General features: G+C 43.8%; 1 protein-coding gene across 2 annotated transcripts in view; it reads right to left on the bottom strand.

Moving 5' to 3' along the window:
- fbln1 (fibulin 1) overlaps nt 1-15,628 on the bottom strand; it is a 32,373-nt gene that overhangs the window by 13,207 nt on the left and 3,538 nt on the right. Inside the window, exons 2-15 of one of the 2 annotated variants that reach the window (XM_030426806.1) lie at nt 13,926-14,034; nt 12,035-12,164; nt 9,575-9,734; nt 8,783-8,845; nt 8,608-8,694; nt 8,342-8,479; nt 8,103-8,240; nt 6,768-6,911; nt 6,550-6,675; nt 6,337-6,462; nt 5,884-6,003; nt 5,584-5,715; nt 5,365-5,488; nt 305-450 (exon numbers count right to left, since the gene is read on the bottom strand). In XM_030426806.1, coding sequence (XP_030282666.1) covers nt 305-450; nt 5,365-5,488; nt 5,584-5,715; nt 5,884-6,003; nt 6,337-6,462; nt 6,550-6,675; nt 6,768-6,911; nt 8,103-8,240; nt 8,342-8,479; nt 8,608-8,694; nt 8,783-8,845; nt 9,575-9,734; nt 12,035-12,164; nt 13,926-14,034 — 1,743 coding nt within the window. Of the gene's footprint in view, nt 1-304; nt 451-3,199; nt 4,752-5,364; nt 5,489-5,583; nt 5,716-5,883; nt 6,004-6,336; nt 6,463-6,549; nt 6,676-6,767; nt 6,912-8,102; nt 8,241-8,341; nt 8,480-8,607; nt 8,695-8,782; nt 8,846-9,574; nt 9,735-12,034; nt 12,165-13,925; nt 14,035-15,628 lie in introns of those variants that run through there. The other variant, XM_030426807.1, reaches the window with a different exon arrangement.

Genomic DNA, 15,628 nt, shown 5'->3' on the forward strand with positions numbered 1-15,628 from the left:
GTATTTTGGGACAGACATCTATTTAGTTTCCTGCCAACTGTTAAATAAAGAGGTTGATATCCCTTTCATAATTACAAGTTTCATAATTACCTGACAAATATGAGAAGAATGGTATCAACCTTCTCATCTCACTCAGTGAAATAGGGAATATGCATTTCTTTTTAGACTTGTTTATTCCCAAAGAAACTCTCCCCAAAGAAAAATGAATGTATTTTATCCCCTGTTCGCACATCCTATCTGTAAAATAAAAAAAAAATTAAAATGTGTGCATCAGTTTTCACAGAGTAAATGGGCTTGTACCTACCCTCTGGCCTCGTGAACTCTCTGAAAGTGGGCAAGGAGATGAAGGTGTGGGACACCGAAAGCATGGGGTCCAGAACGCAGGCGACGTCTTTGGGCTGACAGGTCTTGATACAGCGAACGGTGTCAGAGCGTTGAAGCCTTGCCACTCTAAAGTAGAGAACAAACACACGCACCCACAAAAAAGGAAACACAAACACACACATGGCCTCTGACCTTTAGGTAAAGGCTTTATAAAGACTTCAGAGTCAACCGCCTTTGGTCTCTAAAGCTCACAATAACAGGGTATCCTTGGGAGCAGCCCACTGCGTAATCAAGAACTCAGTGGGACAACTCCAATGGCCGCTACACAAACAATATCTGAACAAGACGGCAGGGATACTGGATATAGCAGTCAACATCAAAAACAATCAAATTCTGTGTGGCTTGGAAGAATAATAAACCAACAATGGCCAAAGCTCATGCCGGTGCCAAACTTTGTAGCTTGTGGAGACTAGTGCTGCTATTGATGCTTTTCTGATGCACTATTTCAAGCTGTGTGGGAAATGAATTACTACACTCACAGAGAATGATCCATAACCTGCTCAGGAAAATATTTGGATTTGCTGAGCATCCCCGGCTTCACATCAGATAATCTCTTGAGGAGGATTTATGGGGAAAGGGAGTGTTCTAAAAGACTCCTAAATTGTGAGCAACATGACTAGACAACTCCCCAGCCTCTCCCCAGGGCAGCTCTCATCCTATTATTTAGGGCTTTGTTTATTCCACAGACTAATCAGTGACAGGTCGGAGGGAATGGAGGGCCTCTGCTGGCTCCTAAAGCTAACGCCACCTGAAGTATCGCACTACCTGCTTGCTACATCAGACTTTGAGAGATGTTTCTAAGGCATTAACAACCTCATAAATCAAGAGTTTTCTTTGAAGCTACCAGGAACTTGTGATCATGAGAGAGCTATTGAAACAAAATAAAAGGCCCGACTTTGACGTCCAAGATGTTAAATTCAACTTCACAAAGGAGATAAGTCTGTACACAGCTATATTGGGTTATGAAAACAGCCAAGTTGCCATGTATAAGTCCAGTTAATGTGCATGGCAGCCATATAGCCACATTGTGAGTCATAGGCCGTGGATCTCTGGCGCTCCTCAGGGGACCTATAGGCATCAGCTCAAAGCCCAGGCACGGCTTGGGTTGCAGGGCTCCTTCCACGGAGAATGAGGAGAGAAGCCCCTGACAAAAAGTCAAGCCACCACTGGGTAGGGGCTTGTAATTAGCAATTAGCGGGTGGGTCCAAGTTTTGCTTTGGCCCAGGCCAAACCCGCAAAATGTTCTCCTAGTTTATAATACCACGGCCTGAGCTGCAGAAGGACCCGAGCGGGGCTCTAGAGGACGAGGTGAAAGCTCTGTTGGGCTAGAGAGTAAATTTACGAGAAGATAATGACCCAGGGTGAACTGCCCCCTAACACACAGATGGGCACTTCAAAGCAGGGGCAGCAAGTGGAGCTAATTACAGCTCCATGTGTCCGTTAATGTGATGGGTTTGTTTGCACCAATTTGTGTATGTGTATGCTCATTTGTGCCTGTGCGCCTCTGTGCATGCAAACATGCTTGTGTATGTGCGCGTGCATGCGCAAATGCACGTCCTCTTCATCTCCCCATGCCTCACGTGGCCCGGCCCAGGAGAAAAACCCCAATACTTTCAGACCAGAAAGAAAAACAGACTTTTTGGATGAAAGTCCTCTGGTCAAGCGTAGGGCCTTTTATTTTTTTGGTAATTATTATTTATAGTCGGCACATTGATAACGCCCCAACACAAACACTGCAGGGCATCATTCATTCTGTGCGCGGTGATGTTGCTGCACCACAAATTGTTCAGACCACCGGCCAGAGCCCAGAGCCCCATAACTCAATGTCAAAGGGGAGGAAAAAACCTTCTGTGCACCACTATGTTCTTATTTTAAGGATATCCCCACTGGGGACCAAGTGCATCCTTACTGGCCTGACAGCTCAGGACAGGAGGAACCTAGGACATCTGAATTTACAGTTATTATAAGCCACAGCCCTCGGGCAGCAGCCTCACAGCACGTCAAACTATTTATACTCTCTCCTGCTGGTGCACATTTCCCTCTCCTTTGCCACTGCATCCCATCGCATGTCACTTACTCAGCCTTCATTTGGATTATCTGTCTGCTCTGGGGTTTACACCCGCAGTCTGCAGTGGAAATCTGTGTATTTTACATTAAGCCCAAAATGTAATGGGAGCTAAAGAGATGTGCAAAAAACTAACTGCCACAGAAAGATGTATTTGCGGTGCAAGGTAAGTGAATTGGGGATTGGAAGTAAACATGCAATCAAAGACCCAATTCGGCCCATTTTTGACTGGAATTTTCAGGTGTGGAATTACTTCACAGACTTAATAATGAAATATGAGGCGTACGCACATATAGCAGAAAACCAAAGGGTTTGACTCACAGATGGGACATTTGTGTGTGTTCTTTTGGCCAACTAAAATATATTTATTCCGTAAAAGTTTAAAATCATCAGAAAAAAAAAATAACATTAACTATTAACATTATTAATAACATGTGTTATTTTGTAGTGTTTTTATATGCATTAAAAGAGCCTGTGTGTAAACATTTTGTAGTCAGTCGACCTTTTTTTCGGATCAATAAGACCTCAAAATCTACCTTTGACTTGAAATATATGCATTCTTGAGGATTTGCATGCATCATTAGATTCCCTCTCCACTGAAGCTGTTGGAATAATAGTAATATGACGCTATGTGAGGAAGTCTTCATGCCTCCATCTGTGATTTGGCCTCACATTCCAGCTGCTCCCTATGCTGCATTTGATTAAAACCCCACAATGCACCATTATCAAGAACTGGATTTGACTTGAACATGTGTTATTTCTATTTCAATTTTAATAGAAAACTGTTCATCCAACACATAAACCATAAAATACTGCAAAACGTCAGACTTTATCATGCAACCATCATCAAATTACACTCAGTTGTAGGCACACTTGGGTCGTTACCCTTTTATTATTTTCGCTGACCTAGAACGCCACCTAGCGGCTATCACAATGCCTTACCTCCAAGAAGATACATTCAATTGGACCGACTTTAAACGGCTGAATGATGAACCTTAACTCTAGCTTGAAAAAAGGTTATTATGTCATATGCTACAGTACTAAAAACCTGTGCTTCTTGCCTCTGATCTTGTGTGTTTATGTGTTGTTTTGTTTTGTCACTCTTACATAAAAAAGGTTGTGTCATCTTCAACACACATGGATTGTCGTAGGTCATATTTGTGTTAATATATGACAACAAAAATTGATGCGGTGGAGACAAGGCTGAATAGCTGATTGGACAAAAGAGGGCAGGTGAACCACCAGGGACCCTGGAAGCCCCGGACTGAGTGTGTTTATTGTTTGTTGTGATTTAGTAAATTAAAAATGTGAATAATTTTACATTCTACCAGATACAAACACTCGCCTTCTTGAAAATGAGAGGATCCATTGCCACTCTCATTAGAATCTCCCAGTGTCGCTGTGAGGTTACCAGGAAACCTGCGGAGACTCCGGGAAGTTACGATACCCGGCCAAGAAATGGTCTAACACATAAACCTCCGGAAAACCACAACTTGCTGTTTTTACACTTTGGTTACATACAACATGTTAATCAGAGAGCTTTAGAGGTGCTTGTAGTCGCGGACTTGGTTACATTTGAGAAGAGCCAGACTTGCTGCTTCACTCTGATTCCAGTCTTTCTTGTACGCTATATTAGCCAGCTGCTTGCGGTGTACTTAATCTACAGAGTAGTATCATATCCTCTCATCTATATGGAACTTTTCATTTGCCCCACTCAACAGCAATATCTGTTTTAAAGACACATTAAAGATCTTTGGTTATAATAGATAATAATAGATATAATAGATGAATACTGGTCTTAAAATATTTTCTAATTAACAAGCATTTTGTGTAGGGATGAACCTTTAAATGCATTTAAAAATGACACATCCTTTTTAAGAGTGTAATTAACTTGTGTAAGCCAAACGTGAACTCTTGTGCTTATTCTAGCAGGGGATTGTAAGGTACTCTGGGCTCATCCTGGGTAACAAACACCAGCACTTTAGCCAGGTACGTGCTGAGCGTGCCGTAGCGACGCAGCCTCAGCTCCAGAGACAGCTCAAAGTCCTGCGGCCTGTTGATGAGCTTTGCCACCGACATGACGCCGCCGGTGGGCACCTGCTCCGTCTTGAAGAAGCCGCCCTCATTGCCATCGGTGATTGCGATCTGGATGTCATCGCCGGCCATGATGTGGGAGGGGCCCATGCGGAAGATGTTGGTGAAGACAGGGATGTTGGTGGGGAAGGTGAGGTAGTAGTAGGTTATTCTCAGGGGCATGGCCAGGCACTCGACAGACTCATTGCAAAGCAAGCGTTCACATCGACTGCAAAGAGAGAAAGGTTGGGGGGGGTGGGGGAGACAGGGGCAGGGGCAGGACGGGAGAAGACAGAACAAAACAGGCACAGAGAAAAAGAAAAAAGAGAGACCAGGTGTGAATTTCATTTGCCGTGCATGGCATGCAGTGGGAGGATCATCAGTCTGCAGCATTTTTTACACTTGACAGGCCAGTCGCGGTGCCCTCTGTGGGATCATGCAAGAGGTTCTGTCACTGGTGCCTCCGTAACAGGGTGGTCATACACAGCCTCTACTGTAACTGAGCCAATGAGAGAATATCCATGTGCATTTCATGCTACAGCCGGATCTTTTCTACTTTCGTTCCAGCATTGAGCATTCTGGACATGCAGAGCCTTGATCCATACGTATGAATTAGGGTCAGTTTAAAAGGGCTTGGTATTGTTTACTGTCATACTCAGAGCTCTCTGTAGGACGACCGCTCAGACTTGACTGTGAGGAACATGGACCTTTGCTCTGTGAGTGTTTATGCCTCTCTATTTGTTATCATACTGCTATGAGCACAAACAACACATTTAAAGCTGTTGAATGTGCATCCCGTTCAGAAACAGGGTGTGCAACAGAGACGCAATTCAGATACTCACGTCTCTCCAACACGCCGGTAGTTGTTCGGGCAGTCGAAGGACAGGCATCTGAATCCTCCCTGGATATTAAAGCAGCTCTGATTCTCCGTGCATGTGTGTGTTCCTGTCACACATTCATCAATATCTGGGTGCAGAAGACAAAGAGGAATTTGAACGTTCCTGAAAAATTGACACAAGTCTGCAACCGCCATGTGCATCGTCAAAGTGAGGACAGCATACCCTGGCAGCTTCGTCCGTTGGGAGCCAAGGTGTATCCATTGATTGGACAGGAACAGTGGAAGCTGCCAGGTGTGTTGTGACAGCGATAGGAGCAAATGTGACCTCCAGTGGGCAGGGCACACTCATCTATGTCTAAAAATGTCACAGGGACAAATGAGAAAGAGTCAAACCAGAGAGTGCCACAGCACCTGGAACTTATCGAACGCTGAACAAATTGAGTTTGGAATACACAGAACAACACTGAATTCTTTTCTGAAAAATATGTCCCTTGCAGGAAATGTTCAAATTGTTCAATTTTACCTTCACAAGTCATGCCATCTATGTCACTGAGCTGGTAGCCACGGCGACAGTAACACTGGTATGAGCCGTACACGTTGGCGCACTCTTGACTGCACGGATTGCTCTCACACTCATTCAAATCTGCACAGACACAACATCATTACAGACCAATATGAACTGTTGCCTTTAAGTTAACTGAGAAGTGGACCACAGTGGTCAAAGATTTCTTTCCCCTGCCAGTTTTACCAGTTTTTACACTTCTCCCAGAATCATTGTTAAAATGCTGTCCGATCTGATGAGGCCATGAGTATCTGTTAGCATCCTTGTGCAGGACATTCGATGCTTATCTCAATGTTGATAAATGCTTGTGGACTGGGAATATTCTGTATACACAGCATAACTCACCATATACACAACACATACAATAAAGTGTGTTTAAAGGTGAAACTCTCCTGGTGTAGATATTTATCTTACCGTCACAATTCCTGCCATCACCGGCTATCTTGAAGCCGGTGGTGCAGCTACACTTGTAGGATCCGAGAGTGTTCTCACACTTATGGGCGCACAGGCGGCCGGGGTAGTGCCTGCATTCATTAACATCTAAAGCACAGAGTCAAAACGGGTGACAGTGAGATGCAGCGGGGACAACATCCTGACAACAATGCCGAGGAGGATGAAATTGCTTACCCTCACAGACCCGACTGATGCTGTTGAAGATGTAGCCGGGCTCACACTCACAGCGGTAGGAGCCCAGCAGGTTGATACAACCATGACCCTCGCAGACCTTCTCAGCGCCCTTACACTCATCGATATCTGCAGAGGGGAACGCAACAGAGAACATAATCATATGTACCTACTTTGCTTTGTGCTGCAAGAAAAAGGTTGTTGTTATTTTTCTGCCGTACCAACACAGCGTGTGCCATCATCATTGAGGTGGTATCCTCGGCCGCAGTTGACAGAGTTTCTCTGGCAGATGTAGGAGCCGACTGTGTTGATACAGACCTGTCCTCTGTGGCATGGCTCCGTCTGAGAAACACATTCATTAATATCTGAAAAAACAGACACAGATGACATTGTTCAGTCACAGAAAGATTACTCTGGTTCATCTTATACAACATAACTTACTTTAACTTACTGTTCTTTGTTGCTCTTGTTCTTTCTAGTTGAATGTCTGTTATGTTATGTTTATGTTTATGCTTATGTCTATGTACATCGTTAGCGAAGAAAAGTATGTGAGTATCGGTACACATACGTGGCCAATAAAGCTGATTCTGATAACTGGATATGCATTTCTTCAGCTTTGTTTTTGCACTATTATCTCCACTGTAAAAGCAGCTACATGTGCATAGCATTTGAGTCCAAGACAAATTTCCCTACAGGGACAATAAAGTATATCGCATCGCATCGTATCGCATCGCATCGCATCGCATCGCATCGCATCACATCACATGCATCGGAGCTGCAATCCAGGGGCTATAAGTCACTCTGTTGGTCAGACGCTTCACCCCTTGGCTGGTATTTCGCATGAAAGTCAATTGTATGGGAAGGCATATGCTTGGGCTCATACCTTTGGGCTAGGCTGGCCTATGACAAAAAGGCCCATGACTTCTAAAATAATTCATGTAACTACACTCTGTAGAAAGACATTTTTGAGTTTTTACACACATTGGACCTTTTCAATGTAAGCTTTGGTCTAAAGGCAGCTCTAGAAAGGCCATGAGGATATTACAATCTAGGGCATGAGTGCAACAAATGTAATGTTTATCTATGTAGTAGATTAGGTTTTTTTTAATGTATAGATTAGCAACAAAAAACACATTACATTTTGTGAGGAATGAGAGGAAAGTATAGAAGAAAAAAGATCTAAAAATATCTCAAATCTAAGGGTCCATCCTTTTAGGGAGGATATTGAGCTTGGTATGCATTTTTAATCGTTCCATGTGTATGAGTGACACTTTGGGCCAAATGGTGGTCCTCGATGGAAGGTCTGAGGCTACTCCAAAAACACTAATATTTTGTATACTGAAGAGCATATACTCTTCACCTGAATCTGAACATTCATTCAGGCAAAAGGTCAGGGGGTCACTAAAATGATGAGGAGCCACAAATAGTTGTTCAGGTTTGGCCACTAGTTTTCCACAAACTGTGCCATATCACCATGCAAAAAACACTGACTGACCTATTGAAAAATCACCTTAAAGACACACATGTCTTGCTTTTGTCATTAGCATAGTGCTCACCAATGCAGTTCCCCAGGGCATCCTGGATAAAGCCAGGACCGCACTTGACTTTAGGGAGACAACGGAACGACCCCTGGGTGTTTTGGCACCGAAACTCCGGGCCACAGTTATGGATACCAGTCTCACACTCATCAATATCTGGGGAAGGGAATCACAGGAACACAGGCACTGAACACTCTGTCAACAAACACGACTCAGATATGCCGTTACAGAGGAGAGCTGAGGTGAGTTTGACTGACCTTTGCAATTGTTGCTGTCAGTGAGCTCATAACCTGTCCCACAGCTGACCTCTCTCTGGCAACGGAACGAGCCCTCTGTGTTGATGCAGCGCTCTCCTCCCCGGCAGTTTGCGGCTCCCAGCAAACACTCGTTGATATCTGGGAGTGTTTGAAAGCAGATATTCGCTTATTGTGCTGAGTAGGGACAACATGGTATTACATTTCTTTGTAGAGGGCTGGCAAATAAACCCATTAAAATTCAAAGATGGGGGTTAGGCACTTTTTACCTTCACAGCTGCTTCCGTCCGGTTTGAGTTTGTAGCCTTTGAAACAGGCACAAGTGTCATTGCCCACACAGCTATGAGCACATTTCCCTACAAAAGAAAAACAAACACGTTGACGATTTGTCCCTTTGTTTGCATGCTTAAATCAGTAATGATAAGAAAAGCCCTTTCACCTTACCTTTGCACTCATCACTTAATACTGGACTATCTCCATTTTCCTTGGTTTCATCCTTGTTTGGTACTGTGCGAGAAGAGAACATCATCCTTATAGTGTATGTTTTTTGTATGCATATTTCTCACACTCTATGCCTCTGTCTTAAAAATGCAATCCCATATACATCTCTGCAACTGATTATTATTTTCATTATCAAATACACTGCCAATTACTTTCGCAGTTGAATGACAGTTTGGTCCATTAAATGTTGGAAAAAACTGCCAAAAAATGTCCATTACAGTTTTCTTCGATTCTGAGGGGACATCTTCAAATGTGGTCTGTCCTTCCATCAGTACAAACCTAAAAAATACTCAAGCTACTATTGAATAGGACTAATAATCGCAAGATTGACAACTAGGAATGAGTAGATCTTTGGTATTTTTGCTGGAGAGCTCACGAGGAACACAATAAATCCCTGCCAGCCCCTCAGTTACTGTCCTTCAGCTGAAACTGACCTGCTTGTGTTCGGCCAAAAGGTGAATATCTCCTTAACGTTTCATCATTGTTTACAGTACCTCTCCTGAAAGCTAAAAAGCGATGACTAAAAAGCATTAACTATGTCGATTCAGCAGGGGGCAGTGTGTGCTTATGTTTGACAACACCAGTGGGGCTTTGATTTTAACAGTTCAACCTATTCTTCCTTTATGTTTGAATAATTTGAGAAAATACATGAGATTGGATGAAGATTTTCCACCCTTACTGTAAAGGTTTGATGCAAAAAAAAAAAAAAAAAAAGGTACTGCTTTTTTCACCCACATTCAGCTTGTCCTGCAGGTGTGGTCTGATTGTCTGGGGCTCCCTCCATGCAGCAGACCCGTGACACCTTGCTACACTGAGAGCCTACAGACAGGTCATGGTCACAGGGTAGACCGTTTGCCTGGGCTTCCTTCCCCAGAAGACAACAGTTACAGCAAAACTGCAGAACAGAGAATAGAATGCAACATAATAAGCTTTGGTGCATGATGCGGCATTAGCATAACACAAGAGAGAAACACAATATCTTGGAGAGAAAAATGATCAACTCTCGATTCAGCCCTCTAACGCACCACAGGAAATGAAACCAGAGCTACACACAAAGGAAAAAAGGAGATTGTGGGATGATGCTGGTCGGTAAAAGACTGAAGGTGGATAAGTCAGGCTTTAACACTGGAACAAAATGGAAGGGTGTGATTCAGAAAGAGAAGCCGAGCTCTCAATCAACCAGGCAGGCAGAGAAGAAGGCTACCTGAGGAGACAAGCTGACTGACTGACAGGCCTCAGACTGACAGACAGACAGACAGACAGACAGACAGACAGAAGAAAAGGAGCAAGACGGACGGACAGACAGTGATGAGATGACATCATCCCCCCTGGCTGAAGCATGCTCAATCAATCATTATGGCAGCCTGGTAATCTCAGTCGAGGAGGCATATGAAAGGAGCAGTGGGGGGGGGGGGGGGGGGGGTGAGAGTAGGGGGATGGGTGTGTTTGTGTTTCGGTGGAGGCACTGAGGATACGTACCTGAAATGTAACCATGAAGGGCGTATGAGTGTAGAGGTGGTGAGAGCAGAGCTGGACGCAAGCCTTTCAAATACTACAGCTCAAATTGTTGTGTACCAGTAGGTAACTGCTACCCTGTCTGTCTGTCTGTCTGTCTGTCTGTGTTTGTTTACATGTGGGTGCATGTGTGTGTGGCCTCGACACTGTCCCGGAAAACATTTAGGCTTTCAGACAACTTTAACAGTACCTAGGCCCTGGTTCAACGCTGTGCAATCATCAAATCTCAGAGAAGTACAGCAGGTGCCATGCATGAAACTGATTCAAAGCACGAAAAGACTTCCATTTAAAGCAGCTATAATCACTGCTTTGTACAATATCAGTCAAATGAGAGAGTATTTGCTTCGCGTTATTGTTATCCTCTCCTCCATTGCCATCCACAAACATCTGGACATGAGCGCATTTACGTCATGACTTCACGGTGAAAGTCAACGCCGACAGGCTTTCGTGACACAGTGTCAGGCAAAATCTATTTGTGTCTTTTCATTGACTTTGGATGTAATATAGATGTGCAAATAATTTGCCGATTGGTCTCAATGCCCTATTAGAGGTGCTAGTAGGTGGATGTTTTTTAACCTTTGGACGGAGCCAGGCTAGCTGTTTACCGCTGCTTCGGAAGTCAAATCGGAATATTTCCCTAAATTTTGTCCCAATGTTACAGATTAACAACTTTATTGTTTTGTATGAGTTTTATCTAAGCTGTCAATGATAGTTTAAGGTGGTGGCTGATTATCATTTTCTTCATTCATAATGTAATGGAACCCTTAGGGAAAACTTGATTTCTGCATTTATCAAGAGTATCTTAAAACCGTCTCATCCCCTCGTATTTCTTTTTGATTATGAAGCAGTTCGTGTTGCTGTATGAGTACTGTGAAGTTATCAAAACACATAATCCACAGAGAAATGCTCACAGCCTGTGGAGACGCCTTGCCTAGCTCCATATTGTTGTGGTGTCACAAATGCACTCACTGCCTTCAGCCACACCCCAAAGCGTAACCATTTCTACAGAAACATGGCCAAACGTGATGGGCGCTGCCAGCTCAAGCGTGTGAAAGCTGAACCAATCAGTACAGACTTCGCTTTTTGGGAGGGGTCTTTAAAGAGAAGGTGTTCAGACAGAGGATGAGTATAGGTGCTGTGGCAATGGACAGTATGACAAAACTAATGACATTTCTCTGAACATTAAGGCACATAAACGTCAAGTAAAGTAATGACAAGATGTCCAACTATTGCATGCTTGTGTTGATGTGCAGTATTTTGTGCAAATAAAGGGGCACTCTGAGGCTCAAGTTGGGGGAGAAAAAAAACAAATAGCAGCTGAAAAGTGCTTGGACAAGAGCCTGCAGAAGATTCTAGAGTCAGAGCAGAATTTATAATCTATCTGACAGCAACAAGCTCCATTCCTCCCAGGAGTGACATGCCTCATCCTGCTCACAGTGCACACAAACACACACACACACACACACACACACACAAACACCATCGCTCTCATCAATCATTTGCCTCCAAACTGGCTGTCCAGCAGAGTGATGAACTGTGCATTGATTGCGTAGAGGGAGATTTTGGGTGTGCACGGTGATTTCACTCCGTCTTTTTGCGTCTTTTATGGCGTCTTCGGCTGGTAAGGCACACGTGCACAAACATGTGAATGCGCACAGACACACACACATACAAACACACCTTGGTAGTCTTGGTCTCGCAGGTGCTGGTGAGTAATGAATCGCAGGCGCCTTGGTCTTTGGCCACGTTGATACCGACAGCACACATGTTATCCTCAAGCACTTTTACGCAGCACTGCTCCTGCACTATCCTGTCAGCGGGAAAAAAAACAAACACACAACACAAAAACACAGGCGGTGCATTTATTCTCTGCTCTGTCGATAATCTCCTAGGTGCAACACAACTCTGCCTTAAAGTGCAGACCATTAAAATCCACCCAAGGCAAGCCTGATGGGGATCTCGGAGTTGTCAAACTAAAAATGTGTCGATGAGTGGGTTGAGTAAGTCCTGTGTTAATTCAGAGGAAGACATGGAGTCTTATTGTGTTTTTTTTTGCAACGCTGACATCACTGGACTTAAAATTGGGTCGAGCAGTACTCCCTGAGGCCTTTTGGTCTGTTGTTTTAGACCTGAGTCAAGTCAACATTTAAGTCCCAAGATGAACATCTGTCCACCTCCACATCTCCTTTTTCACAGTTACAATAATACCACTAAAACAAACCACTCCCTTAAGATAAGCATGCCGTGTCCTGTAAGCAACTCCTTGGCTGACTATCGGCTGCCAGTATTATACAGTTCACTTGGGATCAATTACATCACAAGAGTGGAATCGTCCCAGTTTTTCTTTTGAAATCAGTGACGGCATGTTATACGAAACATTGCTACAGGCATAAAGTGAGCAACACATCGGTACAGGAAGTATCGCAGCCCACCTTGGACGCCGAGCTCCCTTTGCTCGGGAGGATTGTAAAATCTGTCTAATCTCAACAGGGATCAATAAAACACAGCGTATTACCGCAATGGCTGTTAAAATGCCAAAAGCAATATTTGGATCTTTCCCTCACATGTGAATATTATTATCAAAATATCTGTTTGATCGGATTTCATTGTACTGTCTAGCGCTCGCCGTCTGTTCGTGCAGTCTAATCAGTTAAGAGTGGGTGTCTGTTTCTGTCTGGTCTCGATCTCTGTCTCAATTTTACAAGAAAGAAAAGCATAAAACGCCGCCCCCTCACCTCTCCCCTCGCTCATTTCCAACAAGCCTCTTTATCAACTCTTACCAGAAATCTCTTTCCACATAAACTACCGAAGATCTCGAATGTACGTCAGGGCGCACACCTCCTCTGCAGAACCTTTTAAGGGCAAAGCCGCGCTCCTGTTTTTTCTTTTTCTCTCCTCTTCTCTCCACTTTTTCTCCCTCGTGCTTTTTTCCCCTTTGGTGTCTGAAGTAATCGTTAAGATTTCCTGTTATTGCTTCTCTCCATCGTCCCTCAATGTCGCGTTTCACCTCTAAGGTATTTCCTGGATTTTGAAACAGCCCCCTCTTCTGAACCCCCCCCCCCTTCCACCCTGCTCCCCCACAAACCTCTGTCCCCTTTTCCTCTCTCCCCCTCACCATATAATTTAGACAAATTTGGGATCACTTAGGGTGGCTACGGTAAATGTGTTTGCCATCAGTGTTCACAGCAGCAGATCTCCCCGGCTTATGGGCCCCGAACCTGTTGCAGCACACCTTCTAGGGTTACCAGCAGACCTGTTATTATCCCATCACTATTAGTGTTTCCTGCTCTCACGTGAAGTGAATAATGTGCCTGGAGATTTATAGGAGTAAGGTAAAGCAATCTCATATTATGGGCCCGCAGACATTTCCCGCATACATGGTACAGGCCAACTCTCCTGGGGCCAATACCACAGGAGCTTCTGTGGTGCAGATTGAAAATGTAAGATTGTCACAAAGGGTGCAGCGGTTAATGACTTGTATATCGGAATAAGCCCCAGGCAGCCTTCTTCAGCCTCGCGCTGTATACATTTGCAGTCAGAGAGAAGGAAGTTGCAGATAGCACCTGCTTACATGCATGTGGTTGATGCAGAGATGAGAGGGATTGATGCGCAGTCTTCATTATCGCTGGCACGCTTCTGACCATCTTTACAGCAGTCCTCCATCGAGATCTGTTCCGCTCCTACGGACACAAGGTGAATTTATTGCACGAGTGAACAGGTGAAAAAGTGGTAAATCTGTGCTCGTCACATTTACTGTGCTCTGTCAGGTGGATGATATCCAATATGGCCTGGTTTTTCTGCACTGAGGGGACTATGGCATTATCAGTTGATCTGAGGTTTGCCTTTGGGTGTAAGAAATGTCAAAGACTTGTAGAAAAGGCTAATCACATTTTCCCCAGAGCCTTAAATGACATCACCTAAATTGTTTCTATTGTCCAACCAACAGTCAAAACCCCAAAGACTCTTCATTTGCTATTATATATGACAGCAAAAAGTACCAAATCTTTACAACTAAGAACCTTGAACCAGCAGATGTTATTGCTTGAAAAATGAAAGATACAATTAAGCAATTAATTCAATAGTTGATAAATCTTTTTTGATCAACTTATCACTTAATCGGCCATACACTGGAGCACTAGAGGGGACCGCCACCTGCATACCCCAGATGTAGTACTTCTGCATCTGCACCTAACAAGTGTCTGCATACACACTAGGTGGTTAGTACACACTCCCTGAGGCTAGTTTGGTACCCTTAAAGATGTTCATGATGTGCAAAATATATAAAATTTCATGTGCAAAGCTGTTGTTTTATTCCTTTGACAAACACGTTCTCTTTTTGCAAAAATAAGAGTGCTCATTGCTCATTTTTTTCTGCTGATTAATGTTAAAATCTGTTATCTAACGCAAATGCAAAAGGGAAGCGCCATTGTCATCGAAGGCAGGTTGCCTGGGGTTCTTTAAAAGATGGAAAAAACCAAATTCAAAATCTGTCTGGCAATTTATACTGGCTTTAGGCATTTTTCATTGCCAAAGACAATGAATGATGGATATGTTGTTGCAGACACAAGAGAGAATTTTTGACTGGCGCACATTCAACTCTGTGGTAATCTGGCTGTTTATTCATGTGGATTAGAGAGTGTGGAATGCCCCGACTCTGTAAACAATCAGCCATCACAATCACATCAAGTACATTCGTTTGCCTGCGGTTTGCGTGATCTGCCAAACGTGAAATAGCTTTGGCAGGTCGTCTCCCTTGGACTTTTTTTTCCTTCGACTCAAACCAGGAACAGTGCGCCAAATTGTTATTAACAATAAGTCCACCGGGAGAAAAAGAGAGAAAACAAACTCACTGTGAAATAAATTTTGTCGATCCCATTGTAACAGAATACGAGTCGTTGCTGGTTGGTGACTGAAAGCCCTGAATCATAGGGGATAGTTATTGTGAAATGGGCTGAACAAACCCATCTGTCTGAGACACAGCGTCATTCCGTGAGAAGTCTGGCAAGAATCAGCAACTTTAGATAATAAGTTAGATCAGGTAGGGAGGACAAGTGTCTGGAATAGTCCTCAGTTTTATAGATGTGCTGCTTTCTCCCTGAGGGGCAGGGGGAATTTTATTATAACCATTAAATCAAAGATGAAGCACAAGAAGGAATAGTCATCACAGCAAACAGGATCCTGCATTGATAAGCTTTGTAACAACACAAGTAAGCATGACTTACTCAGACGGTTTCCAGGCTCACTGTTTAAAACCAGTTCGGCAGCCCAGAACAA

This window comes from Sparus aurata, chromosome 8 (genome assembly GCF_900880675.1).
Source record: "Sparus aurata chromosome 8, fSpaAur1.1, whole genome shotgun sequence".
NCBI classification, from domain to species: Eukaryota; Metazoa; Chordata; class Actinopteri; order Spariformes; family Sparidae; genus Sparus; species Sparus aurata.